The sequence below is a fragment of the Stegostoma tigrinum genome, chromosome 8 (genome assembly GCF_030684315.1).
Source record: "Stegostoma tigrinum isolate sSteTig4 chromosome 8, sSteTig4.hap1, whole genome shotgun sequence".
In the NCBI taxonomy this organism is placed as follows: domain Eukaryota; kingdom Metazoa; phylum Chordata; class Chondrichthyes; order Orectolobiformes; family Stegostomatidae; genus Stegostoma; species Stegostoma tigrinum.
In genome coordinates, this window is record NC_081361.1 from 32,698,504 (window position 1) to 32,726,306 (window position 27,803).

Genomic DNA, 27,803 nt, shown 5'->3' on the forward strand with positions numbered 1-27,803 from the left:
CAGCCAGTTGATCCGATGACAACTCAGAAATCAAATATTTCCCGGTCTGAATTATGTGAAATTTGCAGGTGCTTGTTTCTCTTGACCTGACTGGGTGGTATGTATTATGGGTTTGTAAGGTGCTGTTGATGGATCCGTAGCAAGTTGATGCCTCATGTAGATGTTAAGCACTATTGGGGCACATTAACGATGGACAGGAGAAATATTTTAAATGGTAGATGGGGAGGGCGAGAAACAAAGCAGGCTGCTTTATTTGGTGTTAAGCAATGGTGTGCTGTTGGTGTAAGGATTCCATCACACCCCTTGATTGCAGTATTTATGGATATGTTTAAATAACCTGTTCAGAGATGTTATGACACACCTGTGGAATTTTAACCCGGGCCTCCTGGCTCAGAAGCAGGGACACTAACCCTGGACTTCAAGAGCCCCTTATCACAGCATTGAGACGCGTAATCCAGTTCAGCTGCCAGTCAATGAACGTCGATAGTGGGGGGGATTCTACGATCATTCCCGGAAGTTGTCAACTTTGTTGGGGGGGGGGACGTCGTGAATTTGAAAATTGAACTTTCTTTCCCTCTGCAGATGGGTTTACCACCTGCATATTTCCAGCAGCTTCCACTCTCTGACCGTCACCACAGCAACCAGCCAACCAGAGGCCGCGGGGTCACCACTCATGCGCAGTGCCGCCTTGTCCTCTTCAACATTCACCGACATGTCCCAATCAATCCTTATAAAAAAGTGTTTCAGCTTTTTTAAGAAAAAAAAACATAGGAACGCACGGTTCAGCACTGAACAGGGGAAAGAAGGATTTTAGAAAGGCACACTTTTTAAAAAAAAACCCCTCCCCGTCTTTCTTCCCAGCAGCCTCCGCCTGTTGCTAGGGAGAAGGGAGCGGAGTTTGGGCCTAGTCCTGGGGGTTAGTTTATTCTCCGCATCATGAGTACCATGTGTGCTGACACCATTCTCATCGTCTTTATCTCGGTCTGCACTGCGCTATTAGCTGAAGGTGAGCGCTTCCCGCTGGGCCTGGGCTCAGTTCCTCCCACCCTCCTCCACTTCCTCTCCCTCATATCCCCCTCTTCCCTCATGCCCCTCCTTCATTTACCCCCACCCCCACCCCTCATTCCCCTCCTTCATTTACCCCCACCCCCACCCCTCATTCCCTGCCATCCCTTATCCCACTTTCCCCTTCGAGATCGAAATGGTTGATGTATGATGTTTCTTAAATCAAAACTGGGAAGAGTTAGAATTGTGAGATAACAAGGTGTAGAGCTGGATGAACACAGCAGGCCGAGCAGTATCAGAGGAGCAGGAAGGCTGACGTTTCGGGCCTAGACCCTTTAGCATCTGCAGTTCCTACTATCTCTGAAGCAGAGTTAGAAATGTTGTAGGTTTTAAGCAGTCAAAGTGTGAAGGAATTAAGGGAAAAGAACAAAAGAGAAGGAATAATTACATCATGTAGAATAGAGAACTTCAAAGTTGAAGCTACATGAGGCATCAACTTACTCGCCCTCACCCTCGACAACTTCTCTTTCGATTCCTCCCACTTCCTACAGACAAAGGGGGTGGCCATTGGGCCCCAGCTATGCCTGTCTCTTTGTAGATTACATGGAACAGTCCCTCTTCTGCACCTACACAGGCCCCAAACCCCACCTCTTCCTCCGTTACATTGATGACTGTATCGGCACCGCCTCTTGCTCCCCAGAGGAGCTTGAACAGTTCATCCACTTCACCAACACCTTCCACCCCAACCTCAAGTTCACCTGGGACATCTCCAACACATCCCTCACCTTCCTGGACCTCTCAGTCTCCATCTCAGGCAACCAGCTTGTAACCGATGTCCATTTCAAGGCCACCAACTCCCACAGCTACCTAGAATACACCTCCTCCCACCCACCCTCCTGCAAAAATTCCATCCCCTATTCCCAATTCCTCCGCATCTGCTCCCACAATGAGGCATTCCACTGCCGCACATCCCAGATGTCCAAGTTCTTCAAGGACCGCAACTTTCCCCCCACAGTGGTCGAGAACGCCCTTGACCGCGTCTCCCACATTTCCCGCAACACATCCCTCACACCCCGCCCCCGCCACAACCGCCCAAAGAGGATCCCCCTCGTTCTCACACACCACCACACCAACCTCCGGATACAACGCATCATCCTCCGACACTTCCGCCATCTACAATCCGACCCCACCACCCAAGACATTTTTCCATCCCCATCCCTACCTGCTTTCCGGAGAGACCACTCTCTCCATGACTCCCTTGTTCGCTCCACACTGCCCTCCAACCCCAGCACACCCGGCACCTTCCCCTGCAACCTCAGGAAGTGCTACACTTGCCCCCACACCTCCTCCTTCACCCCCATCCCAGGCCCCAAGATGACTTTCCATATTAAGCAGAGGTTCACCTGCACATCTGCTAATGTGGTATACTGTATCAATTGTACCCAGTGTGGCTTCCTCTACATTGGGGAAACCAAGCGGAGGAGGCTTGGGGACCGCTTTGCAGAACACCTCCGCTCGGTTCGCAATAAACAACTGCACCTCCCAGTCGCAAACCATTTCCACTCCCCCTCCCATTCTTTAGATGACATGTCCATCGTGGGCCTCCTGCAGTGCCACAATGATGCCACCCGAAGGTTGCAGGAACAGCAACTGATATTCCGCTTGGGAACCCTGCAGCCCAATGGTATCAATGTGGACCACCAGCTTCAAAATCTCCCCTTCCCCCACCACATCCCAAAACCAGCCCAGTTCGTCCCCTCCCCCCACTGCATCACACAACCAGCGCAGCTCATCCCCTCCACCCACTGCATCCCAAAACCAGCCCAGCCTGTCTCTGCCTCCCTAACCTGTTCTTCCTCTCACCCATCCCTTCCTCCCGCCCCAAGCCGCACCTCCATTTCCTACCTACTAACCTCATCCCACCTCCTTGACCTGTCCGTCTTCCCTGGACTGACCTATCTCCTTCCTACCTCCCCACCTATACTCTCGTCTCCACCTATCTTCTTTTCTCTCCATCTTCGGTCCGCCTCCCCCTCTCTCCCTATTTATTCCAGAACCCTCACCCCATCCCCCTCTCTGATGAAGGGTCTAGGCTCGAAACGTCAGCTTTTGTGCTCCTGAGATGCTGCTTGGCCTGCTGTGTTCATCCAGCTTCACACTTTATTATCTTGGATTCTCCAGCATCTGCAGTTCCCATTGTCTCTGACTTCAAAGTTGACATTGTTTTTCTTTAAGAAAGCTGGTAGTGAATTAAACAGTTATACAAAAGCTAAATACTGCAGATCTTGGAAATCTGAAATAAAAACATAATGTTGGAAATAGGTTAGCATCTATGGAAAGACAAACTGTGTTAGTGCTTCGTGAGTGCTTGAAGACTGGGCAGCAGAGGAATAGAGGGTGTGGTATGTTGAGCTATCTGATTACAAGTTGAAGAAACTTGCCATTCAAAATGTAATAAATCTTCCTTTACGTACCTAAGGGAGTGATTTGCTGATCACTGCAAAAGAAAGTTGCAGCTGGTAAACTGGAAATTTTGGAGGTTACTAATAGATAGCCCAAACATGCTAAAAGGTATCTGGTTGTACATATTTTCTTATCAACCTGTTCAGAGATTTTATTACGTGTCTCTGGAGCAGGTGGGACTTGACCCGGGGCTCCCTAGCTTAAGGATAGGGATGCTTCTTAATCAGCAGGATCTGAGGTTTTTGGTTGTAAAATATGCTCAAGTGATTAGTATTTAAGTACTATACTTAATAGACTACAGGCTGTTGATTATGTTGGGTGTCATTCTCAAATTCAGAGAAATAAACAATAAGTTAGAAAAAGAAAGCTGAAGTGATCAGTCATTGTTGGAATACTGCTGATTGGTACTGACTTAGCTTTAAATGAATTGTTGAATGATTTCACTTCTCACGTTGTTTGTGAATTTGAGCCAATTATATTGAAACATGACTAGTGGTTGATGTACAGTACAAATGGCTAAATCATTCTATCCCTCCTAGACTTCTTTTACTCTGCTGATCTTAATTTCATCTTTGAAATATCAATGACCGTCTTGCTAAAAGTTAAATGTTGTTTACACCTTAGTCCAAATTATGTCATGTGGGTTTACTGATATTTCTGAGGAAACATGGGAAGTATTGTTGTTGGAGGGGGAGAAAAGGATTGTGATGGTAAAATGTATTTAACCACAGAAGACTGTAATAAACCTGATGTAAATCTTATGACCAGTATCAGAATTTAGAACATAATAACTCAATGGTATTCCTTGGCATATTTGCTCAACAACATTTTATGATTTGTGTTCTACATTGAGGTCTTCCCTTCAATGTTTTAGATTTTGACAACTCTTCCAAATGAAAATATTCACTTACTCAGAATTATTTTTATGTTTTCACTGACCTCTCTAATTCAGAATTAGAATGACCATCATTTACTGTAGGAAAGAAAATCAGCAAGGGACTACAGAGTTGTATCACTGTTAAGTCTTGAAATGAACTCAGCCAGTGAATGCCAAAATTAAAATGCTGAAAATATTCAGCAGGTCATGCTGTACCTGGGGAGGAAGAAAGAGAGTTAACATTTCGTCAAACTGATATCTTAACATGTTCTGCTTTCACAGATACTGGTTGGTTTGTTAAATGTTTCCAGCATTTTATGTTTTTAGTTCAAATTTCATGAGCCACAGTATTTGTATTAGTAGTTTAGTTGCTGCTTGTTGATTCAGTTTAGAGTAATGCTCGTGTGCTTCTGGCATCAGTACCGATATAAACACATTGCACAGCAGGCCAATGGTCTTTGATGTACTCCGCAAAGTGTCTTTGACAAAAGATTATGACCCTGTCAGCTTTTGAGTTTCTGTGAAGGTGAAGTAATTTAAGTGATTGATTTTTCTATAACTAAAGCATATGAGTTAAATATCCAGGATATAAAATTAAAACAAGTATCATTGAATTAATCTTTATACCCCCTTTTCTTGTGAAAGAGACTGCCGTCTTTTGAGATGTAACAATGCAGTCCTCCTATTTTAAAGTGTATGGCTGTTTTGAATTTTAGTGCTAATGTAATTGGGATGGATAGCTATTATGCCCTTCCTAACACCTTTGGCAGTTATAGAGCCCTACAGCACAGAAACAGACCCTTTGGCTCCAATTGTCCATGCCAACCGGGTTTTTCTAAACTAAATTAGTCCCATTTGCTTGCATTTGGCCCCCATCTTTCTAAGCCTTTCCAATTCATTTACCAGTCCAAATGTTTTTCAAGGTTTTTGCACCTGCCTCTACCATTTCCTTTGGTAGCCCATGCCATATACGCACCACCCACTGTGTGAAAAAGTTGCCCCTTAGGTCCCTTTTTTAAATCTTTCCCCTCTCATCTTAAATCTATGCCCTGTCTTCCTGGACCTTGCCCTGGGGGAGAAAGAACCTTTGCTGTTAAACTCATCTATACCCTTCATTTTATAAACCTAAATAGACCTCAACCTTCAAGGCTCCGGGGCAAACAACATCCCAACTATCTGGCCCCTCCTTATAATTCAAATCATCTAGTCCCAGCTATGTTCTTGTAAATCTTTTCTGTACCCGTTGCAATTTAATAATATCTTTGCTATAGGAGGGTGCCCAGAATTGTACACAGTACTTCAAGAGTGGTTTCACTAATGCCTTGTACAGCTACAACATGATGTTGCAACTCTTGCAGTCAGTGCTTTGACTAATGAAGGGAAGCATGCCCAATGCTTCTTTACCAAATGTACTCATGAGCCAGCAAGATACTCTGACCCACCGGTCATGTTCTGGCATTGACTTGCGAATGATTTGGCTCAGTCTCCACGTCTGGTTGTGTGTCAACCATATGGGTCCCCAGCGAACTTTGAGCTATTGACCACGTGCGTGTGAATTTTTGGGGATGCAAGTGCATCGGGTGAAGCCTTTTGGTAGCAGGACACCCATTGCGGCTCCAAGGTGGGGTAGGAGTTCGTTCCTCTTGTGCTGTTAGCTCACCATCGCCCTTGGCCCACTTTCATCTTCATCAAAACAACAGGGGCTGTCTCCAGCACTGGAAGCTCTAGCACAGGCTGTACTCCAAGAACAGCTGGACTAAGCCTAAGAGGTACAGCCAAAGTGGAGGTTAGCCTTGGATTTTAAGTTCACACGCATAAATAATGTTGAATTGTGAGTATTTACATTTGAAGTTAAACTTCCAAAATATAGATGTATTCACGTAAAGCATTGTGACTCCTTGGAATTCTCTACCTTAGTGGGTTGTGGTCATGCTATTTTGCTCCGCCACTATAAATACTGTGGGATACCTGTGCCATATGGGAAATTATAGATGCCTGTATGTGCAGGAAATGTGATCCAGTTCAGTGGTATCTGATCCTGTGGAGCAATTGAGAACATTTATTGCAAGGTAGCTGAACAGACCCTAGATTGTACATCCTGTTTCAGAGTTAGAGAAAGTTGGTGAGTTTGGAAGCAATCCCTGGTTTTGAGTGTGGGATTGACCCAGAAGAAAAGCACAAACAAAACTATGGCACAGGTAGAAACAGAATCTGTAGTTACTGTTGAAAAAGTTAGCTAAATAAGTAATTGAAAAACATTTTAAAGGATATTACCAAATTGGAGCATTGAGGCCATTGCGCTTCAGCTGGATTTCCCCAAGCTATTTTGAGTTTTTGTTCCAAAAATCAGAATGGAACAGTTATTCTCCTACAATTCTGTGTATATTCTGTAGATTTCTCAGTCAAAAAATGTAAAACTTGAGACAGCTAAAAACGCATACTGCCAATATAACATTTGATTGTTTTCATGTTGTATAAAGGGCCAGAGAGGGGATTGAAAATATACTTAAATTTTTTGCCTTTTCAGGTATCACATGGGTACTGGTGTATAGAACTGAAAAATACAAGCGCTTGAAGGCAGAAGTAGAAAAACAGAGTAAGAAATGTAAGTGCTAAATTGGGAAATGTGTTCCAGAAATCTACTGGATGAAAAATATTGCCTGCAAGATTCATTGTCCTATAAATTCTTGGTACATTTATGAAATTGTGGTTGTTCCTATGCCGTTGCACTTTTTTTTCTGCTGAAACATTTTGCAAGGCCACATTTTGTGGTTCATGTCCGGATTCTCTGGAAAGATGACTGGGCTGTCTTGAACTACTGTTGCCCTCGTGATGGGCAGGTAATGATTGAATGTTGATGAAGGAATTATGTGTACATCTGTAAGGAAGATTAAACAGTTGCTGGTATTCTAATGCGCTTGATGTTCTAGTCCTTATTGACGAACTCCGTGGAAGAAGATGCTGTTGAAGTAACTTTAATTGTTGCCAGGCATGCAGAATGTGCATAACTGGTCCTATAGTGTATGGGTGATGCAGCACCTGGATATTGTGAAACAGATTGTAGTCTGAATTTTGGTGGGTGGCATTAAAATTCTTGGCTGGTAGTGCAGTTGTCATTCCAAACTAGTAGTGAGTATTGCATCTAACTTTAACTATGCAGAGGAGGTTAGTTACTCATCACTGAGTTTTCAGTCACTGCTCTGTCTTGTAGACATGCTGTTAAAATGATGGGTCTACTTCAGTGGTGACTCCAAAAGATTAGTGAGAGAGATAACAGTGGAAATAATTTATTTCTTTCCCATCAAAATGCTAATGACTCAGTTTTCAGAATGCAAATATTACTCACCTCTTCTCAACTCTGCCTAGATATTGGCTGTGTACACGTCCTGTTATAGAAAGGCACATGCTGTTTCGTTCTCAGAAGTGAATAACAAATTAAGTTGGAGGAATAATCTGTGAATGACTTCAGTCCTATCCTATGATAGAGAGAAGGGCTGATCCTAATGGGGTTGGGTGCCTTCTAATATTAGTATCCGCTTAGTTAAACTTTGACTAATTTTCATTTCTCACTGTTTTATTTTCCTACAGTAGAAAAAAAGAAAGAGGCCATTACGGAATCTGCAGGGAAACAGCAAAAGAAGAAAATAGGTAATGACCAGAGTACAATATGATGAAGTTACTCACTTCAAAAGCATGATGTGTAACAGCTTCTGTGCATGTAGTGCCTTTCACATGAACCTAAGACCAGCCATCAGTTGGATTTTAACATCTCAGAAACCTATCATTTTGCTACTTCACTGTTAGATAGCCATGTGTTGTGCCAGAAGACCAAACTGTGAACTGAAGAGATGAACCAAGCAATCTGAAATTGTTGGAGGGAACCTAGTGACAAATGTTGAACCTGTTTCCTTTTTGTTTGGTTTTTATTGTTTCGGCTCACTTCACTTCCACAGAAATTGTTTGACTTGAAATCTGCCTAGTAATGAATTCAGGATTTGACATGTCAGTTTTTGTGGACAAATTAATAGTCTACAAACACAATTAGCCACCGTTGTGTTAGTATGTGAAAGAATTAGTTGGGCTGAAGAATTTTTGTGATCCAGGATATCTAGGTACAGTGAGATTTAAAATGTTGGGGGTTTTTGTATTCTACTGAAATAGCATCATAGAAATTTTCCAAATGGACTTGATTTCGAAGTATAAATTTTTGCCTGAATCATGGCTTGATTTTTCTGACATTAATGCCCTTACATTTCAACTAATTATTCCACAGCCATGTCAATTGTCAGTACTCTGCAATCTCTTCAAATTTGGATCCTAATAAAAATATCTGTAGGATAAAGAGAACCATATAAAATGAAAACTAAGGTCCCACTGTGGAGTTCAGTAGAAGCTTGTTCGCAAAGCATTGTGTAGGAATTGGTTAGGGTGGTGGTGGGGGATGTGTAGGATATTGAAGTATCGCAGAAGTGCACAACAATTGACAATGTTACCTGAATTGAGAGGATGCAGCCTTCAGGAGAGATCTGGGGGAAAAAAAAGAGAATTCTGAGAGACTGCTATAAACTATAAAGGAAATGGATAACATGGATGTGATTAAACTGCTTCTGCTTGGCCCAGTGACTCCAGGACAAGTTGACGTGATCATTTAAAATATCCAAAGCAATGTAATGGAATGTCAAAACTTTGAAAATGCTGCTAAATGGTCTAGTTGTAGCAAATAATATTGGTGCATAAATGGGGATGTTTGTATGATGGAGAGGAAATAGTGTGTTGTAGGGCCACAGTTGACGGAAATAAAAATGAGATGTAGTGTATGTGTGGTCTTTGTGATGTGTAATAAAGACTAAAGCCTGATAAAAGGGTAAATTTAACAATATGTATACTACTTCTAGATTGCATACACATTTATTATGCTATATAGTATCCGTTCTATTTCCATAAAATGCTACAGTAAAGTAAGATTAGTTTGGACCAATGAGTCTATGTACTAAACAGTCTGATTCCAAGTATCACCTTTACTTTTGTGACCTGAAAATATTTTATTTTAATTTTCCCCTATTATTGCCCTTATCGTTGCTTCCTGAAGTTCAAGTGGTGCATTTTGAGGCCTCTGGTACACAACTGGTTTGGCTGTCTGTTACCAGGTCTGGTTGAACCACAATAACTATTATTGAGCCTCTGTCTTCCCTGCCAAACTGTCCATTAACCCAGGATCTTCCTAGAGAGCAATGCTATCTTGATCTCTTTCTTTCCTTTTTATGGGCTAGTAACTATCTTCACGAATCACTTTCCATCATCTTCAATAAGAAATGAGAAGATAGTTGAAATTTGCTATCATCAAGATTGAGACCATTTGTTCAGCTGACTTTGTTGCTCTGCCAATTTGTAAAAATTCTTCCCTTGCCCCCTTTATCCAACCATTGATACTCAGTTTTTGTTCAGCCATCAGGACACTGCATTTTATAATCATCCATGAGCTTCTCATGTCTAGGTCTTCATCCCTTTTCAAGACCTCCTCAAAATTCACTTAGGTAATGCCATTGGTCACCTGTCCTTATATCTCCATCCAGCCATGTGAAGTATCCAGGGTTATGTTTTGATTTGGTGTTCATGGCGCTATGTAAATGAAAGTTATTGAATGTGATATTTTCAATTTTGGAATACCCATTGGATTCTTACGCAAATTCCAGAATGTAGTATCAGTACTGTTTAGGATAATAATTGAGGGTTAACTATAATCTGACTTGAACTCTTTATTGCCAAAGGGGCAACTTGCTTGTGGGGAGTAAGATGCAATTATTACAGGAAAACGTGCAGTATTAAAGTTTCAACTCAGACTTTTCTCTTGTCTTTTGTTCCCAGTTTATTCAAGGCAGATGTTGTCTGCTAGTTTTAATTTCTTGTGTCTAACCAGATTAGAAAAAATGTTTTGCTTGCCATCTTGGAAAGTGCTTGTGATTTCCAGGGTACGACATGTTCTGCATTTCCACTGTTCAGTTCATGTTTTGCTATTATCGGTTCTTTAGTCATTCTTAGTTAATCCCACCATTAGCTTGTTCACTGTACCTTATACCACAACAAATGAGATAATATATTTTTTTCTGGAGGAATTCAGTTTTTTCAAAAATTAGGTGAAGAATGTAATCCCTATTAATAGAATTCAGTTTCCATACAGGATGAATCTCAAGTGAAGTAAAACCTGTCGACCTGCTTTGTGCCATGGTAGGATGTTATTTTATCCCAAGGGTGCTATTTCTTTTATATAATGTCAGCACTTAGAGGCATTGTGGCTGTTATTCCTAACCTCCTGTGTTTCCAAAGATGATAAATCTCATTTTGTCTGACTGTCAAATCAGTATTTAGAGAATAAAATCAATACATGTTTTCAAGTATATTAATATATCAAAGAAGAAATATTTACAATGAAAATGGAATCTGTCTGCAAGTGACCTTAAATAATTAGTATATGTTTCTTAAAATTTTTGGTTGCAGTTGATTTGCTGAGGAGCTGATGGCCTTGGGAACAAGTAAACTCAAAACAAAAAAAAATATATAAAAATTTACAAGCCTTACAAATGGACTTATTACCATTTTCATTTTACCACCAGTACTCCATTTTGTAATTAGGAATGATTGATTTTTCATTTTAACTGTTGCTATTTCATGATTCTGTCATTTTAAAATTATTAAATTAGTCATCTTCCTGTAATAGTATTGTTAATGTAGGATATTTTCCAGTGATTAACTGTCTGGCTAAAAATAAAACTGTCCCAATGAACACAAAATTGAATCAAATACCAAGATTTACTTGTGTGTAATTTTACCAATTGAGACAGTTTTGACTTGCTGTTGATTTCTTTCAATGTGTTCTCAGCCCAAAGACTAGTCCTTGGCCTAATATCTGCTGATTTTTCACCTTGATCAGTTTTTTTTTCAGTAATGCCACTTGCCATTGTCTTCTGCATCCTAAGTCTACCACTGCTAACTTGTATTCCATGCACAGTCATTCAAATGGTTCCTGTCACATTGTGGCCAGTAGTAGTTTTGATAACATTTATATGTTGCGAGGCAAGTCTTCTAAAAATACGTGCCTTAAATATTGAAGAAGGACACTGTATTTTGTTCTGTCCTACATGTGTTAAGGACCAGCCCAAACTCTCTCAAAATATTATCAAGGAGATACCCTGGGTGATAACTTTTTTTTATTTTGTTTAAAGGCAAGTGTTAGGCACTATGTTTCAGGTGGTGTGATTTGATTGGTCCACTATAAGGCATTAAGCAAAACGCCATTTATTCTTACAAAATATTTTAAATATAAACAAAAAAAGTGGCAAAAGTTTAGCTATACTGAAATACTTAACAAGATAACATATTATTTAACTACCAATCATCAACTGTTCCCATAGAGCACATCCCATAAACACACCCTTGGCAAAGGCAAATTCAGCAGAACAGATTTTCTTGACATGCTGTTTCACTTCTCAGCGGAAAGGAACCCTGAAAGGTACAATCTAGCAGCAGAGAGAGATCTCAAGTTTTTCGTTGCAATTGAGAGAACTTGTATCTATTAGTTTCAAAAGCCAACTCCACACTCCAACTGAATGCACAGCAAAAATACTCAGCTTGACTCCACCCACTTTTTCTTCTTTTTGTCTGATCTTTAAAAAAATTCCGAGAAGCTCAAAGCTGTTTACCCCTTGCTTCTGAAGCAGACATTCCAGCACTATTGTGGCAATATTTTCTTCTACAGGACAAAAACAGAGAATACATCCCAGAAAGGCACATTACCATCACACATGTGAATAATGATTTTACTGCTAATTTTTTAAAATCTCCCTCCTGAAAGATGTGGATTTGCAAAGGTGCATCAGCTAAAACAGGATATGGAATGAAAAATTGTGTATTATCTATTCTAAGAGGTAAATTTATAACTTTTATGTTATTTTCAGAGAGGCAAGAGGAAAAGCTGAAAAATAATAATCGGGACCTGTCAATGGTAAGTAAAACTTTGACGAAGGTATGTGATTTTAATAATGGTGTTCAACCGATAATGTACTGATTTCTATCAATTGAGTACTTTTCGGTTGGTTACTTACACTTCTTTGATTTGAAAATATAGTGAGATTTATTGAAGCATGCAAACATTATTGGAATTGCACGTTTTGGCAGCTCTTCTTCAGGCAGTGGCTATTTAATATGTAGAATCCTCTGCATAAAAGTGTTGTATGGATTTGGGCGTAATGTTTTTATATAGTAGAAACCTGAGCACTTCATCCTTTGCAAGATGGAATGTATTTTTAATTTGAGGAATATGAAATTAACCTTTTAGAAATTATTCATTAACGTTTAGAACTTTGCTTTTTAGGTGCGAATGAAGTCTATGTTTGCTATTGGATTCTGTTTCACCGCTTTGATGGGCATGTTTAATTCTATGTGAGTAGACATAATACAATATCCTGCTTTTATTATTTTGTGATCATGAACAAAATTTTTCTTTAAATCTGCATGTGAATGATAGGTTTCAGATTGTTACATTTACCTCAAATGTGTGATTGGCTGCTTTACAAACTGGTAACCTAGGTGCTACAGAGTGTCACCATTACCATTTTGCTTAGGGTGTAGATGTTATCTATCATATTTCAATGTTACACAGCTGTTCAAATTTTGTAACTAAATGTATGTGATATAGTTTTTTGTGACCATAAATAAGGAAAGCCAATTAATAAAATTAATTTGCTTTTTCTACAAAAGGAAATTTTGAATTAAAGCTGATACTTCTTGCCTTTTTTTGGGCATGAGATAAATGATACAATTGCTGGTCATCCCATAATACCTGCAGAATAAATATTGTCTGCTATTGTTTTTCTCTACCAATAGACCTTGTGTGCTCAGCTTCTTTCCTCAGTCACATGGCCACTCCAGGCAATCTCCACAATAGAAATTGCAAATGAGTAACTTTTAATCACTGGCAGTAGCAAATTTGCAAACATGTAAATAAAACAGCTACTGAAGTGATAATGTAGTATAATTCATACATAGAAACAATTCAATCACTGTTAACAGAGATAATAGGAACTGCAGATGCTGGAGAATCCGAGATAATAAAGTGGAGAGCTGGATGAGCACAGCAGGCCAAGCAGCATCTTAGGAGCACAAAAGCTGACGTTTCGGGCCTAGACCCTTCATCATAGGGTCTGCTTGGCCTGCTGTGTTCATCCAGCTCCCCACTTTGTTATCTCAGTCACTATTAAGTTAACCTTAATTATGTGTTTCCAGCAAATCACTTGTATGTATCACACTAGGCATTGTATAAATGATGCTCGTCATTTACACCATGTTATCTTGAGACAAGCTATATTGACTAACTTTTTAGGCCTTTTCTTTTGGTATATTCATGTATCTGCTGCCCTATGTCCCAATGCCTGTAGTCAGTTTTTATCTTTGAGAAATAGGATGTTACATTTTTGGGAGCTAGTCCTGAGAATCTAAAATCTGATTTAAATTCATTCATCTTGGTGGAGTAGGTTAAGTCCAAAAACCAAAGTATGCCAAACAGTTAACTCTCTAAAAAATCTCAAGGAGATAAACTATTACATTGGTGGCCACCATGACAAAGTGTAGAATGGTGTGGCCTGAGGATTTCTCCATGGTCACTGTTCTTTGCTAAATACTGTGAATGACAAATATTCTTATCATTCTCTGCTGTTTGGTGTCTCCATGCACACAATATGTTCTGAGATTCGGGGACAAATTTTCTTTTAGTGACAAATAGGACTGGGATTAGCTCAGTTGGTTGGATGGCTGGTTTGTGATGCAGAGCAGAACCAACAGTGTGGGTTCGGTTCCCGCACCAACTGAGGTAACCATGAAGGAGTCTCCTTCCCAACCTCTCCCTTCATTTGAGCTGTGGTGACCCTCAAGGTAAACCATCCCACTGGTCCCTCTCCCTGAGACTAAGCTTGATTGGTTTTATGATTTGGGGCATTGGACATTTGGATTGCTGAAGATATTACTATATATTTATTTGCATTGATCAAGAAAGCACTGTCTTCCACATAATGTCTTGCATGATTTACAGATATTTCTCCCATAACAGACTAGTTGCATTCTTGTGTGACCTCATGCTATAGAAAATCGCCATACTGTACAGTAGAAACTTTGCGTTATCCAAACAGTGTTCGCAATTCATCAATTGTGTTACGACCAATTTGCATTAACAAAATATGCATTACAGCAGAAATACCTGTAATTCTGTTACTAATAGTGTCAGAAATTTGAGAAGTAAAGTGAAATGGTTACATCTGAACATGTGCTGCACAACGCTCATGTTTAGTAGTGTTGTGGGAAAATATGCTTGGCACAACCTTTAAAAGCATCTTAGATTCCGTACACTGAGCAACAACGGCATGCTTCCTGGTAAAGAGGAAATATATCACAATTGGGAAATAACTCAATAAGAAATACCATCTAAAGAACTGGAAATTAGCTGGTGAGAAAATTGTATCAACATCCACTTCCAGCCAAATCTCTGGCACTGTGAACAAGCATCTGTTGAGGGGATTACTTTTGATTGTAATATGGTCTTTTTGTGCTCAGTAAAGTCCAGTGACCTAAAAGTAACAATGGCAATCATGCTAATGTTCACTGCAGCAAGCTTTTAAAGCTGTCTTTACTTTTTGTGATCACACTGCAGGAACATGGTATAGTGAGCTACGTGCCCTGCTTTCCTGTTTAATCATACATCAGAGATCATTTGACTTATTGAACTTTTGCCTGTCTTTGGATGAAGTTATCCAGTTGGCCCCACTCCCCTATCTTTCATCATTGTTTGAATTTTTTTAATTTTCCATGTACTTAATTAGTTCCCTTTTGAAAGTTAGTGTTTCTGTTTTTGACCATTGAAATCCAGATCATAGCTGTAAACACAGCGAGTTGCTAAAAGCGGGAGATCCCCCCACTCTCACGCTGTTGCAGACTTAATGGTTTGTAAGAACATAAACCAGATGAGACAAGTTTAGCAAGTGTTCTTGAGTGACTAAAAACGGCTTGTCAGTAGCAAATGGCTTATTCACACTTTATCAGTCAATGGATGTGTGTCACTGGCTAGGTCAGTTTTGTTGTCAACCCTAATTTCCCTTGACGAAGTAGCGGTAAGTTGCTTGCTTGAACTGTTGTGGTCATTTATGTATAATAGGTCATTCATAATGCTATTAGGGAAGAGTTCAGGATTCTATCTGAGCAACAGTGCAGAAATGGCAATATAGTTCTAAGGCAGGATGGTGTCTCTTTTCAGAGGAGTTTGCAGATGGTTGTGTTCCCATGCCTCTGCTACCTATGTTCCTCTGGGTGGTGGAGGTAACACATTTGGAAGTTGCTGCCTAAGGAGCCATGGTAAGTTCTTGTATCCTGTCGATGGTACATACAATTGCCACTTTGTCCTGGTGCAGGGTTGTCAGTAAAATAGATTCCGTTTTCCTGGATGGCATCGAGCTTCTTGTGTTGGAGTTACACTGGCCCAAGGAGTGGATTGTTTGTTTGCCCGCCCATACTACCAGTGTGTTAAATGTTACTGGACATTAATAGTGAACACCCAAACTGAATCAACATATTTGCCAGAACATCAAAGATCAGTGGTTGTGAATACTGCTTTTTTTTTAAACAAGAGCAATCAGCTACTGGTCTTGGTAAATACTGGTTGCTTTTTGCTGCATGAGTCCTGTATTATGCGAGGTTGGTGGTTTGTAATCAATATAAATGTGATGCAAAGTCAAATAAACATGTATAAGAATGACACACATGACTACCCCCTTGAGGATTCTCTCTCTTATTGCCCCATCTTCTACCAGGCCAGGAAATTACAGATTCAAATTTAAAGTAATTGGCAAAACAGTCAAAGGCAATTTGAGGTTTTTTTAAAAAAAGTATTATGATTTCACTGTATTGTTTCATAGGCTATTGGAAGTAAATTCAATGTTATTAAGAAGGCAATAGCTAAAATCTTGATAGGAATACCACAGCAGAGGTATGGGACAAAGCAAGGGAGAGGCATCAAATGGATAGAATTGCTGGAACAGCTGAATTAAATGGCTACCTTCTTTGTCATGCGGCTTTAAATGCTAAGTATGCCATTGAATTATAGTTGTATACCTGGTATCACACTGTCAAAAATTTAAGTCCAACTCAATTAATCTTTAACATTAAATTTGCTTGCCCTTGTTGACGACTAATGTCCACACTTGAATTGATGGACAAAAATGTTCCTTGCATTTTAGTAACCCACTCCATGAAGTGGAGGGAAATAAAGTTATTTGGTGCTTATCTTCATTTTTGTTGATCTTTCACAAATGAATTTTATAGTCCGAGATTCTTTTTTTGAGGGGTGGGAGAAAATTACGTCTGTCACATTCCATGTAAAACCTAATTGATACTGAGGTTTAGTATCAGTGAACAGAAATGTCAATTACATTTCAAAACTGCATGCACATTGTGTATCTCAAAAGTTGAGGCATATATACTTCTGGTCTGATGGTGATTATGAACAGCATTGGGAAAAGCACCAAGGTTGGCAGGAGAATAAAGAATAAGGTATACTGAGTGGAGCACTGAAATGTCCATCACCAAAACTGACTCAGTATCACTACTGCTGATGTTGCTGTAGATTCAGTCCAGCAGCCGGAGGAGAAGGAACCAATGATGGAAAAATCTACTTGACCTTGTGCTCACTAAATTCCCTGTTTCTACTGCATATTTCCATGACAGTACTAAGAGGAGTGATCAGCAGCAGGCTTGTAAATCAACCACAACTTGTAACTTCATGACCTGGTATGTCATCTTCATCACCGTCTACCATTGCCATCAAGCCAAGGATTCAGCCCTGGTGTGATCAAGAGTGAGAGAGGGCATTCCAGAAATAGCACCAGGCATACCCTAAAAATGAGGTGCCAACCTGTTATAGTTCCAGCATAAGACTATTTGTGTACCAAATAACGTATGATAGAACTAAGTGATTACTACAACCAATAATGGCATCTAAGCTCAGCAGCTGTGCCACATCAGTGTAAGCTAAACCACTCACCCGGAAGAAGAGGCTCCATAAATATCCCTATTCTCCATGCTGGAGGAGCTCAGCACATGAGTGCAAAAGAGAAACCTGAAACGTTTGAAACCATTGTTATCCAGAACAGATGAACTATTGTGACTACCTCCTGCGATTTCCCCAGCAGCACAGATGTCAAGCATTAGTTCAATTCATTGCACGGGGGGATATTAAGAAATGGTTAAAGGTACTGGATATTGCAAAAGCTATTGACCTGGCAAAATTCTGACTTCAGAACAAGCCATGCCCCTAGCCAAGCTGTTCCAGTAAAAGTCCAACACAGGCACTTAACTAGCAATGTAGAAATTGAAAATCCTGTCTGCAAGAAGAAGAACAAATGCATCCCAGCTAATTCCTGCGCCGTTGGTCTATTCTGAATCATCAACAAAGTGATAGAAGATTTTAGTATCATCAAGTGACACTGGCGTAGCAATAACTTGCTCCCTGACACTCGCTTTGAAATCCGTAAGGACTATTTAGCTCCTGACCTCATTACAGCCTTAGGCTAAACATTGACAAAAGACCTGAACTCAAGAATGACCGACAGCTTTTGACATTAAGGTTGCATTTAACCAAGTGTGGAGTACTAGCAAAACTAGAGTTGGTGGAAATCAGCAAAAACTCTCTCTCACTAATTGGAGATACACTTAGCACATAGAACAATGTTTATGGTTTCTGACATTTATGTCAAGTATCTTAACTGGTTTATCAATTACCTACCCTCCATCATAAGGTCAGAGAGAATCCAGCAGTCTCTCCTTTTTGGTTGAACCATTGAACATCACCTTACGCATCCTAGGATTTGCCAATAAGCAGAAGCTGAATTGGGCCAAACATAAATACTGTGGTTACGAGAACATGTCAGATGCTGGAAATTCTGCAATAGATAATTTGTAATTTGTCTCATCACTTAGGCTTTGCAAATGGTGCTCAGGCCTTTTGGACTGTCATGGAATACTGTCCATGCATGGATGGGTGCATCTCTAACAGCTCTTGAAGCTCGACAGCATCCGAGACGAAACAGCTTGCTTGATTTGACACTTCAGTTGCCCCGCGATTTACCAGCAATGCACTGCAGTAGCTGTGTGAACCATCTATAAGATGCATTGCAACTCGCCAAGGCTCCTAACCCATGACTTCTACATCTAGAAGGTCAAGGCAGCAGATGCATAGGAACATCATCACCTGCAAGTTCCCCTCCAAGTAATACACCATCCTGACTTTGAACTATATTGCTGTTCCTCCACAGTCCCTGTGTCGAAACCTTGCTAATAGTACTGGCGTGTCACTGCACCACATGGACTGCAATGACTCAAACAGGCAGCTCACTGCCACTACCTTGAGGCGATAAATATTGGTTGAACCAGTGGCACTCACATCCCATGGGACCTTAAAGGGGGATGGGTCTGGGTGGGATCCCCTGAGGGTCAGTGCAGACTTGTTGGGCTGAAGGGCCTGTTTCTACACTGTAGTGATTCTTTGATCGAGCTCCAGGACTGAAGAAATAAAAATGTAACCAAAAGCCATGTGGTTTGTTAATAAGCACTTGCATGTCATTGCTAAATGCCCGTTCTTATGATTCAATTATATCATCCTTTGGGATGGGATTTCAAAACTTCCCTTTTTCAGTCTCCTTTTACTGTACTATTCTGGTGTTGTGATGTCTGAGTGCTATAAACTCAGCTGTACAAAGAAAATTTGTATTTGCTAGAAACCAATTAAGTAGGGAGCAACTTGGAGAAAACCAAACACACACTTCTACTGCAGTTATTAGTAGAATCTGATGAGAAGAGTATATAAAATATAAAATGCAATTTAATGTCCACATAAGGTTTGGTTCCAGTAAATTTGAGAATAAATGTGTTTCAGAAAGTGTTCACTCTTTGACTATGGATTTCTCTTCAAATGTATTTGTTTTAGATACCCAAACTTTGCAGAATGTTAACCATACAACATGACATGTGAAATTGCTCGTTTGGCCCAATACCCTGTGTCAGCACTTTTTGAAGGGTGATCCAATTATAGATGTACAGCATGAAAACAGACTTATCGATCCAACTCGTTCATGCCAACCAGATATCCTAGATAAATTTAGTCCTATTTGCCAGCATTTGGCCCATATCAGACTAAACCCTTCCTATTCGGATATCCGTTCAGATGCCATTTTAAACGTTGAAGTTGTAGTAGCCTCCACCACTTCCTCTGGCAGCTTATTCCATACGCAGACCAGCCTGTGCATGAAAATGTTGCCCGTTAGGTCCCTTTTAAATCTTTCTGCCCTCACCTTAAACCTATGCTGTCTAGTTTTTGACTCTTCCACCCCGCTCCCCTCAACCCAGTGAAAAGAACTTGTTTGTTTATGCCGCTCATGATTTGATGAACCTGTAAGGTCACCCCTCAGGCTTAGGATGCTCCAGGGAAAATAGCCCCAGCCTATTCAGCCTCTCCCTATAGCTCAAATCCTCTAACCCTGGCAACATCCTTGTAAATCTTTTCTGAACCCTTTCAAGTTTTACAACATCCTTCCTATAGCAGGGAGACCAGAATTGCCCACAGTATTCCAAAAGTGGCCGAACCAATTTCCTATGTAGCCACAACATGACCTCTCAACTCCTATACTCAATGCACTGTCCAATAAATGCAAGCGTACCAAATGCATTCTTCACTACCCTTTCTACCTGCAACTCCACTTTCAAGGAACTATGAACCTGCACTTCAAAGTCTCTTTGTTCGACAAGGCTGTGCAGGACCTTACCATTAAGTGTCTAAGTCTTGCTCTGATTTGCCCTTCCAAAATGTAGCACCTCCCATTTATCTAAATTAAACTCCATCTATCACTCCTCCGTGCATTGGTCCATCTGATCAAGATCCCTTTTATACTCTTGAGGTAATCTTATTTTCTGTCCATTGCTCCTCCAATTTTGGTGTCATCTGCAAACTTAGTAACCATACCTCCTGTGTTCACATCCACATCATTTATATATATAATGAAAAGCAATAGACCCAGCACCGATCCCTGTGGCACACCGCTGGTCACAGGCCTCCAGTCTGAAAAGCAATGCTGCACCACCACTCTGTCTTCTACCTTCCACCCAGTTTTGTATCCAAATGGCTTGTTCTCCCGTTATTCCATGTGATCTAACCTTGCTAACCAGTCCACCATGAGGAACCTTGTCAAATGCTTTACAGAAGTCCATTGGTTATATCCAGCATTCTGCCCTCATCAATACTCTGTGTTACTTCTTTTAAAAAAACACAGTCAAGTTAGATAATAAAGTGTGAAGCTGGACAAACACAGCAGGCCAAGCAGCATCTCAGGAGCACAAAAGCTGACATTTCGGGCCTAGATCCTTCATCCCCCTCTCTGATGAAGGGTCTAGGCCCGAAATGTCAGCTTTTGTGCTCCTGAGATGCTGCTTGGCCTGCTGTGTTTGTCCAGCTTCACACTTTATTATCTTGGATTCTCCAGCATCTGCAGTTCCCATTATCACAGTCAAGTTAGATGTGATTTCCCATGCACAAAGTGATGTTGATTATCTCTAATCAGTCCTTGTCTTTCCAAATGTAAATTCTGTCCCTCAGGATTCTGTTCAACAACTTGCTAACCACCGATGTCAGGCTCACCGGTCTATAGTTCCCTAGATTTTCCTTACCACCATTCTTAAGTTGTGACACCACATTAGCCAACCTCCAGGCCTCCAGCAATTCACTGTGGCTATGGATAAAACACCTGTCTCAGCAAGGGTCCCAGCAAACATTTCCCTAACTTCCCAGTGACTTCTAGCGTCCTCCTGATCAGGTCTCAGGGATTGATTCACTTTTATGCATTTTTAAGACATCCAGCACCACCACTTCTGTGATATGGACATTTTTCAAGGTGTCACTATCTACTTCCCCACGCTCTGAAATTTATGAGGCCCTTTCCTTTTAGTCTTCAAGGCACTAAGCACTTTGTAATGGAGTTATTTTTACTTGTGTTTAACCTATTTCATTGCTGGTGTATAGTTTCATTATTGTTTATTTTGTCATGGGAAACTCTGTCATCTGAGCTGACTTTTTTTTCGCAGTAATAGTAATTGATCTAGAAACCCTGACTGAATTTAGCTCTCTTCTCCTCACCACCCCATCTCACCCTGAGACTGAGTACAGTAAGTGCGAACTGATATGAATTGATTTTAAAAACTGGGAGTAGAGAAAGGAACTTTTTGGTCTTCTATACCTTTCTGAACAGTCATCAGGGATCTGGTTTAAAGCTTTATTGTGAAACTTATGATGTCAGCTTTGCAGCATTGCTTTATGTAATATTCACCAAGACTACCTACTCTTCCTAGATTTTTCTGCAAGGGTGACTAAGCTAGATTCACTCCCTTTCTCAGTATCTCTGAAATGTGTTGTCTTTTTATGTACTTAGTGAATTCCACTTTGAACCACAACTCAGTCTTCCTCCACCACATTCTCGGGCAGTACGTTCCACATCATAACCGTTCCCCTTTTTAAGAATAAAATTCATGTTGCTGTCAGCTCTTTCGCCAAGCACTTCACATCAGTCTCCACTAGTTTTTGCCCCTTCCGATTTTGAAATCCTCTACTCCTTTTAGCCATCTTTTTCGCTGGAAAATAACCCCAGTTTGTCCAATCCATGCAAGTAACTGAAATTTCTCATGACTGGAACCACTCTTGTAAATCCTATTTCCCTCAAGTTTATCCCACTTGATCCTGGCGACTTATAAACTTTTAAATACAGTTTGCATATTAAATCCTCCTCTTCATTTTTGTTTTTTTTTGTTAGCCCATCCAGGTCTCCTTTACCTCATCTTTCATTACGACTTGGAAAACATCACTTTAGTGAAGACAGATGCAAACTACTTTCCTACTTCCTTGGCCATAACGATCTCCTCTGTGCATAAATTCCCCTTTATTTTAGTCTCCAATGAATCCCATCATGCTCCACGCTATTCTTCTAGTTTATATGTCCATAGAAGCCTTTGTCCTTGACTTGCAGCATTGAGCACTCTTATGAATTATCACCTTAAATGACAAGCAAGTTGTCGCATTAGTGATTATGTCACAAGTGACTGAAAAATTATCATCCCAGGTGACTGAAGAATTATCAATTGACTGTCAGGCTCAAGCTTTATTTTATTCCCTTCTTACCACTTTGATTTTTTTTGGCATATTTGGCAAAAAATCTTTGAACACTGCTCAATGAATCCAAAGGCGTTGTTGGAAAGTTACGACTTTAACTCTCCCACCTGTTTTCACCACCCTTCCCTGCAACAAAAACACCATGCACACAGATGCTACTCCTTGAGAAGACGTCATTGTTTGAATTATACAGCTTTTGAACATTTGTAAACACCTTCATTTTTAAAAACTAAACTTCAGAGATCAATTGCCAATTTGTTTTGCTTTGTTCATGGATCTCAACTCAAATGATTTTGTTTTTAAATAGCCCAGAATACAATATTTTCATTTTTATGTTTTAGTATTTGGATAATTTTTCACTCGTTCGGAGGACTGGAACAAAAAATTCCTTTGTATCTTCATCATGTTGTTTCAGTTTTGTGCTCACTTTGTTTTTAATGTACAGTAACGTATTTTCATTTTATTCTCTCCATCATAGATCATCCTAGCAAAGAAATGATGGGGGAAACTATATTATTCTCCTGGTCTTAAAATTAGCAAACCAGTTGTTTTGGCCTTGTGGTTTATGGGATTATCTAAGCTTCCTTAAAGTTCACTTCCTGTTCCATATGCTATTATTTTAAAAAATGGACCATGACAGTTGTACTGTACAACAGAATCTTGTGATTTCCTGATCTCTCAAGGTACATTAACTTGTGTATTTCTGCCCTGAGCTGTTTTGTGTAATCTGTAATGAACTATAATAGAAATTGCTGGAGAAACTCACCAGGTCTAGTAGCATCTGCACAGAGAAAACAGTATTGTTCTTTCCAGTGCAGTGACTCCCCTTTAGAACTGCAGCCTTGGCAGTTTGCTGTTTTATTTTTGTGTAATTTTTGGTTATTTCTCTTACTAGATTTGATGGACGAGTAGTAGCTAAGCTCCCGTTTGTGCCTCTGTCGTACATTCAGGGTTTGTCCCATCGCAACCTTCTTGGAGAAGATTACACTGACTGTTCTTTCATTTTCTTGTATATTTTATGTACAATGTCCATTCGTCAGGTAAGCATCGATCTTTCCACTCCTCAAATGGAATAAATTGTTGTATTACAGTAGGAAGAGTAGAAACAAATGTAGTTGTTAAACACAATATTTGCTCAGAGCAAAGATTGCGAGGGCAGACTTGAAGTGAAAATGGAATCACAACTCACTATTAATCTCTAACCTTTATAAATTTATATGGGTAAAGACTAATCTATCTTTAGCTGACTTCAAATTTGAAAGCTAGTAACAATAATTAACTTTGGTTGATAAAAATCTATATGGAAGGAAATCGTGATAAGTAATAGTACACTGTGTTATGGATTCAAGCCAATGTCTTTCAGTTCAAATCAACACACTGAGTATTAGCTTGACAAAATTCACTACATTCCTGTGCAAACCAGTTTATGTGTGGTATCTGATAATGCTTGTTTTAATCTTGCTACAAATGGTTTATAAGTTAATTTTGTTTAACAATATCTTTCTAGTTTACCTATGTGATATCAAGCTGGACCAATTTCACTTGAACATAGCTCGAGCTGATTTTGTGATGTAAATTTTGTTTTCAATTTTAAATGAAGTAAGCAATAGCAGAGTACAACAGAATTTTTTTCCATTTGTCTTACTGGTCTCTCTCCATTTATTAATGAGATTTGTGTGTATATGCGCTGTTAAGAGTCTTATTTAATTTGCTGAGTTCTGTTTTAATTTTAAAATCTTGAAGTCACAAATACATTTTACTCGCTACCTTGGAAGGGATGGAAGAAGTGTAAATTCCAGTTTAAAGTGCCTTCACATTTCCTGTGTTTACGTGCAGTTTGTGTGGGCGTGTACCTTTTTCCTTGTGACTGGTGTTTCCTAATGCAGAAAACTTATTTCACATTTTTCTTGGATCAAGTTTTTCAAGTCTGATGTCCATTAATTCAAACCAATCTTTCATAATTTTTTTGAAAAATGAAAACATCATCTTTGTGTTTTGGCCCGTGTTGTGTTTCACAATTGTTTAACTGACATGCCTAAACCATTCTCACTGAATAATCTGCCCCAAATTTGGCCTGCACAGGGGATGAGAGTGCTGGTGTTTTGATATACAGATTGCATGAGAATTGTTAGCTTGCAGAATTCGATTCGTTGCTGCCATAAGGTGACTGTGCTTGTTAAAAATGAGTGGCCGCAACTACTCATAAATAACATCAGTGAGGTTTTGATCAAAAGAGGAGAGAGAGAGGCAAGCAAAGAATTAGTGCTAGGAAGCCTACTCTCATCCCGATAAGTTAATTGCTCTCCCTTGGTAAGGTCTTCAGGTGGTGACAATACTAATTACCCCTTTTGAATCTTGGACTGATGCATTATAGGGATTACCACATGCAGGAGTGGGTAGCATTCTGGTTGCAGACTGCGTGGGAATTCTGGATAATTGCCATTTTACTGTTCTAGTTAATTTATAGGTGCCTTTAGGAACATTTGGTTAAGGGTGTAAACAATATTATAAAAAAAACTACACCAAAAAAGACCTTACAAAGCCAGCACTACAGAAATCTTGCCGAAATGTATTTTGTTTTGGTGTGTTTGTATTACATTCAAGTCTGTTACCATGGGAATGTGGGGATTCAGGGTCAGGGGCAGACCATTTAGACCTTCAAGGCATCTCCATCACTTAACAAGTCTTGGCTAATATGGTGTCTCAACAGTACTTTGGTATCTACTCATCATAACTGTGATTCCCGTTTCTGTCAAAAATCTCTCTCTCTTGCCTTTGTATAAGTTCAATGACCAGCCTCCATTGCTTTCTGAACAAGGGAATTCTGTGGATTAATGACCTCTGAGAAAATTATCCTCATCTTAATTTCCAAAGGGAGACCTCTTATTCTAATTTGTATCCCCCCCCCCCCCCAAGTTCTCATCTTTCCAACAAAAGTAAACATCTTCCGAATATCCACCTTACCAAATCTCTTCAGGATCTTGTGTTTCAGAAGACCACTTTTCATTCTTCTTAACTCCCAGGGGTATAAGCCCAACCTATTAAATATAGCTCCATAAAGCAAGCATCATCCCAGCAATGAGACAAGGGAATCTTCTCTAAAGGTCTTCTAACACAATTGTATCCAGTTTTGTATGAAGAAGACTAAACCTGTACACACTACTCCAGATGTGATCTCACCAAGACCTTGTCCAAAAGCAGTAGACCTAGTTTTGGTTTTGATTCTCCCTACAATAAACTGAAAAATTCTATTTATCATCTTAATCACTTCCTGTACCTGCATACTGATTTTCTTTTTGATTGATACAGAAAGATACCCACATTACTCTGAACCTCCACATTCTGCAATGTCTCTGTTTAAATCATATTGTTTTGTCATTCTTCCTGTCATAGTGAACAAGTCACGTTTCCCACTTCATCATGCAAATATTTGCCCACTCACTTATTCAGGCTAGATTCCTTTGTAAATTTTCCACCTCCTCTCTACAACTTATTTTCCTTGGTGTCATTGGCCAATGAACTACCATGCATTCAGTCCCTTCATCCAGTCAGTGACACCGATTGCAAGTAGTTGCAAGCTGTAGCACCCATCTTTCTGGGACTCTACCAGTTACATCTTGACAATCTGAAAATGACCCTATTCTCTGCTTCCTTCAATCTGTCTAATGCTTTATTGATGCTAATATTTAACTTCTGACACTTGTCCTCTTATCTTGTGGCATCTTGTTAAATGCTTTATGGAAATCAAAGGATGCCATATCTTGGATTCCTTTTTATCCATCTTGCTTGTTATTTTTTTTTTCAAACAGCTGTAATAAATTAGTTTAATATGATTTTTCTTTTCACAAAACACTTTGACTCTTTGTGATTCCATTACAATTTTCTAAGTACAGTCCAAAACTCCTTAATCATGCAATTTTACCGACAACAGATGTTAGGCTAAATGGCCTATGGTTTCCTGCTTTCTGTCTTCCCCCTCTTTCCAATCTGATTCATCCAATCTGCATCTAGATTAAAGGCACCCCAATTGTTACAGCAACTCTCTTACTTCATTGCTTCCTGTGTACTCTGGCTACACTTGGACAATTTTAGAATGCTTTCACAAGTGATCTCTATCAATTGAAATGCCCTAAACTAGGGGGCAGGTATTTAAGGTCAGAGGGGAAAAGTTCAACGGAGATGTGAGGGGCAAGTTTTATACACAGAGACTGATAGGTGTCTGGAACACACTGCCAGGGGTGGTGGTGGAGGCAGATATGATAAGGGCATTTAAGGGACTTATAGATAAGCACATGAATATGCAAGGGATGGAGGGATCTGGACCAATGGCAGGCAGAAGGAATTAGTTTCATTTGGTGTCATGTTCGGCACAATATCGTGGGCCAAGGGCCTGTTCCTTTGCTGCGCTGTTCCATATTCTAAGTTCTATTTCTATATCTCATCTTTAGCCAAACAGATTTTTTTTTAAACTAAGATCATCTCAACCACTATACTGATGAAATCTTTGATTAATAATGCTGAGATAGGTTACCTGTTACTAACTTGTATTTCCATTTGTTCAAGCTTATGACTAGACTCAATTTCAAACAATATTCTTATTCTCATTACTTTTTTTTCCCTATAGAATATCCAGAAACTACTGGGTCTTGCTCCTTCACGAGCTGCTACGAAACAGGCAGGAGGATTCCTGGGACCTCCACCTCAAGCAAGCAAATTCTCATAATGCAGCTGTAGCCAAGTATTGCACATCTGATCTCTACATACTACTAATACGGCTCTTCACGGCTAAAGAGGCAGTTTGAACTTTGTTTGTATCTAGCAATGAAATTCAGAAAGGCTGATGTGTACAGTTATTGAAATACTTATAGGATATTAAACTGCCATTTTTTGAACACAGAATCAGAAGCCAGTTTGTCTGGCTATGATTCTTTCAATTGTCGAGCATAATGAATTTAAGCCTACAATGGCAAAGTATTAAAATAAGTTAGAAATCACAGAAATTGCTTCTTGATGAATTTGATTAAATGTTCAATTTAAAAATGATTTTGATCTGAAGTAACTTTGTTTTGAAATGTTAGTCTATAAAATAGAAAATGAACTTGTACTGCAGCTGATATATGGAAACAATAAAAGCTTTTAATCTTCAAATTCCATGATTTTTGAATACGCAAAAGTGGAACAAAAAAGATTTTACTTTACAAATCAAGTTGTTAT

General features: G+C 39.7%; 1 protein-coding gene across 2 annotated transcripts; it reads left to right on the forward strand.

Moving 5' to 3' along the window:
• The first annotated feature begins 684 nt into the window (after positions 1-684).
• On the forward strand, positions 685-27,737 carry tmco1 (transmembrane and coiled-coil domains 1). Of its 2 annotated transcripts, XM_048539013.2 has the most exons (7): positions 692-1,006; positions 6,873-6,950; positions 7,934-7,993; positions 12,298-12,344; positions 12,714-12,781; positions 23,485-23,629; positions 27,214-27,737. In XM_048539013.2, the coding sequence occupies exons 1-7, from the start codon at positions 937-939 to the stop codon at positions 27,310-27,312; spliced, it is 567 nt and encodes a 188-aa protein (XP_048394970.1). In that variant the 5' UTR covers positions 692-936; the 3' UTR covers positions 27,313-27,737. The 2 variants fall into 2 exon arrangements, with proteins under 2 accessions (XP_048394971.1, XP_048394970.1); XM_048539014.2 differs by lacking the exon at positions 6,873-6,950 and having other exon boundaries at positions 685-1,006.
• The last annotated feature ends 66 nt before the right edge of the window (positions 27,738-27,803 follow it).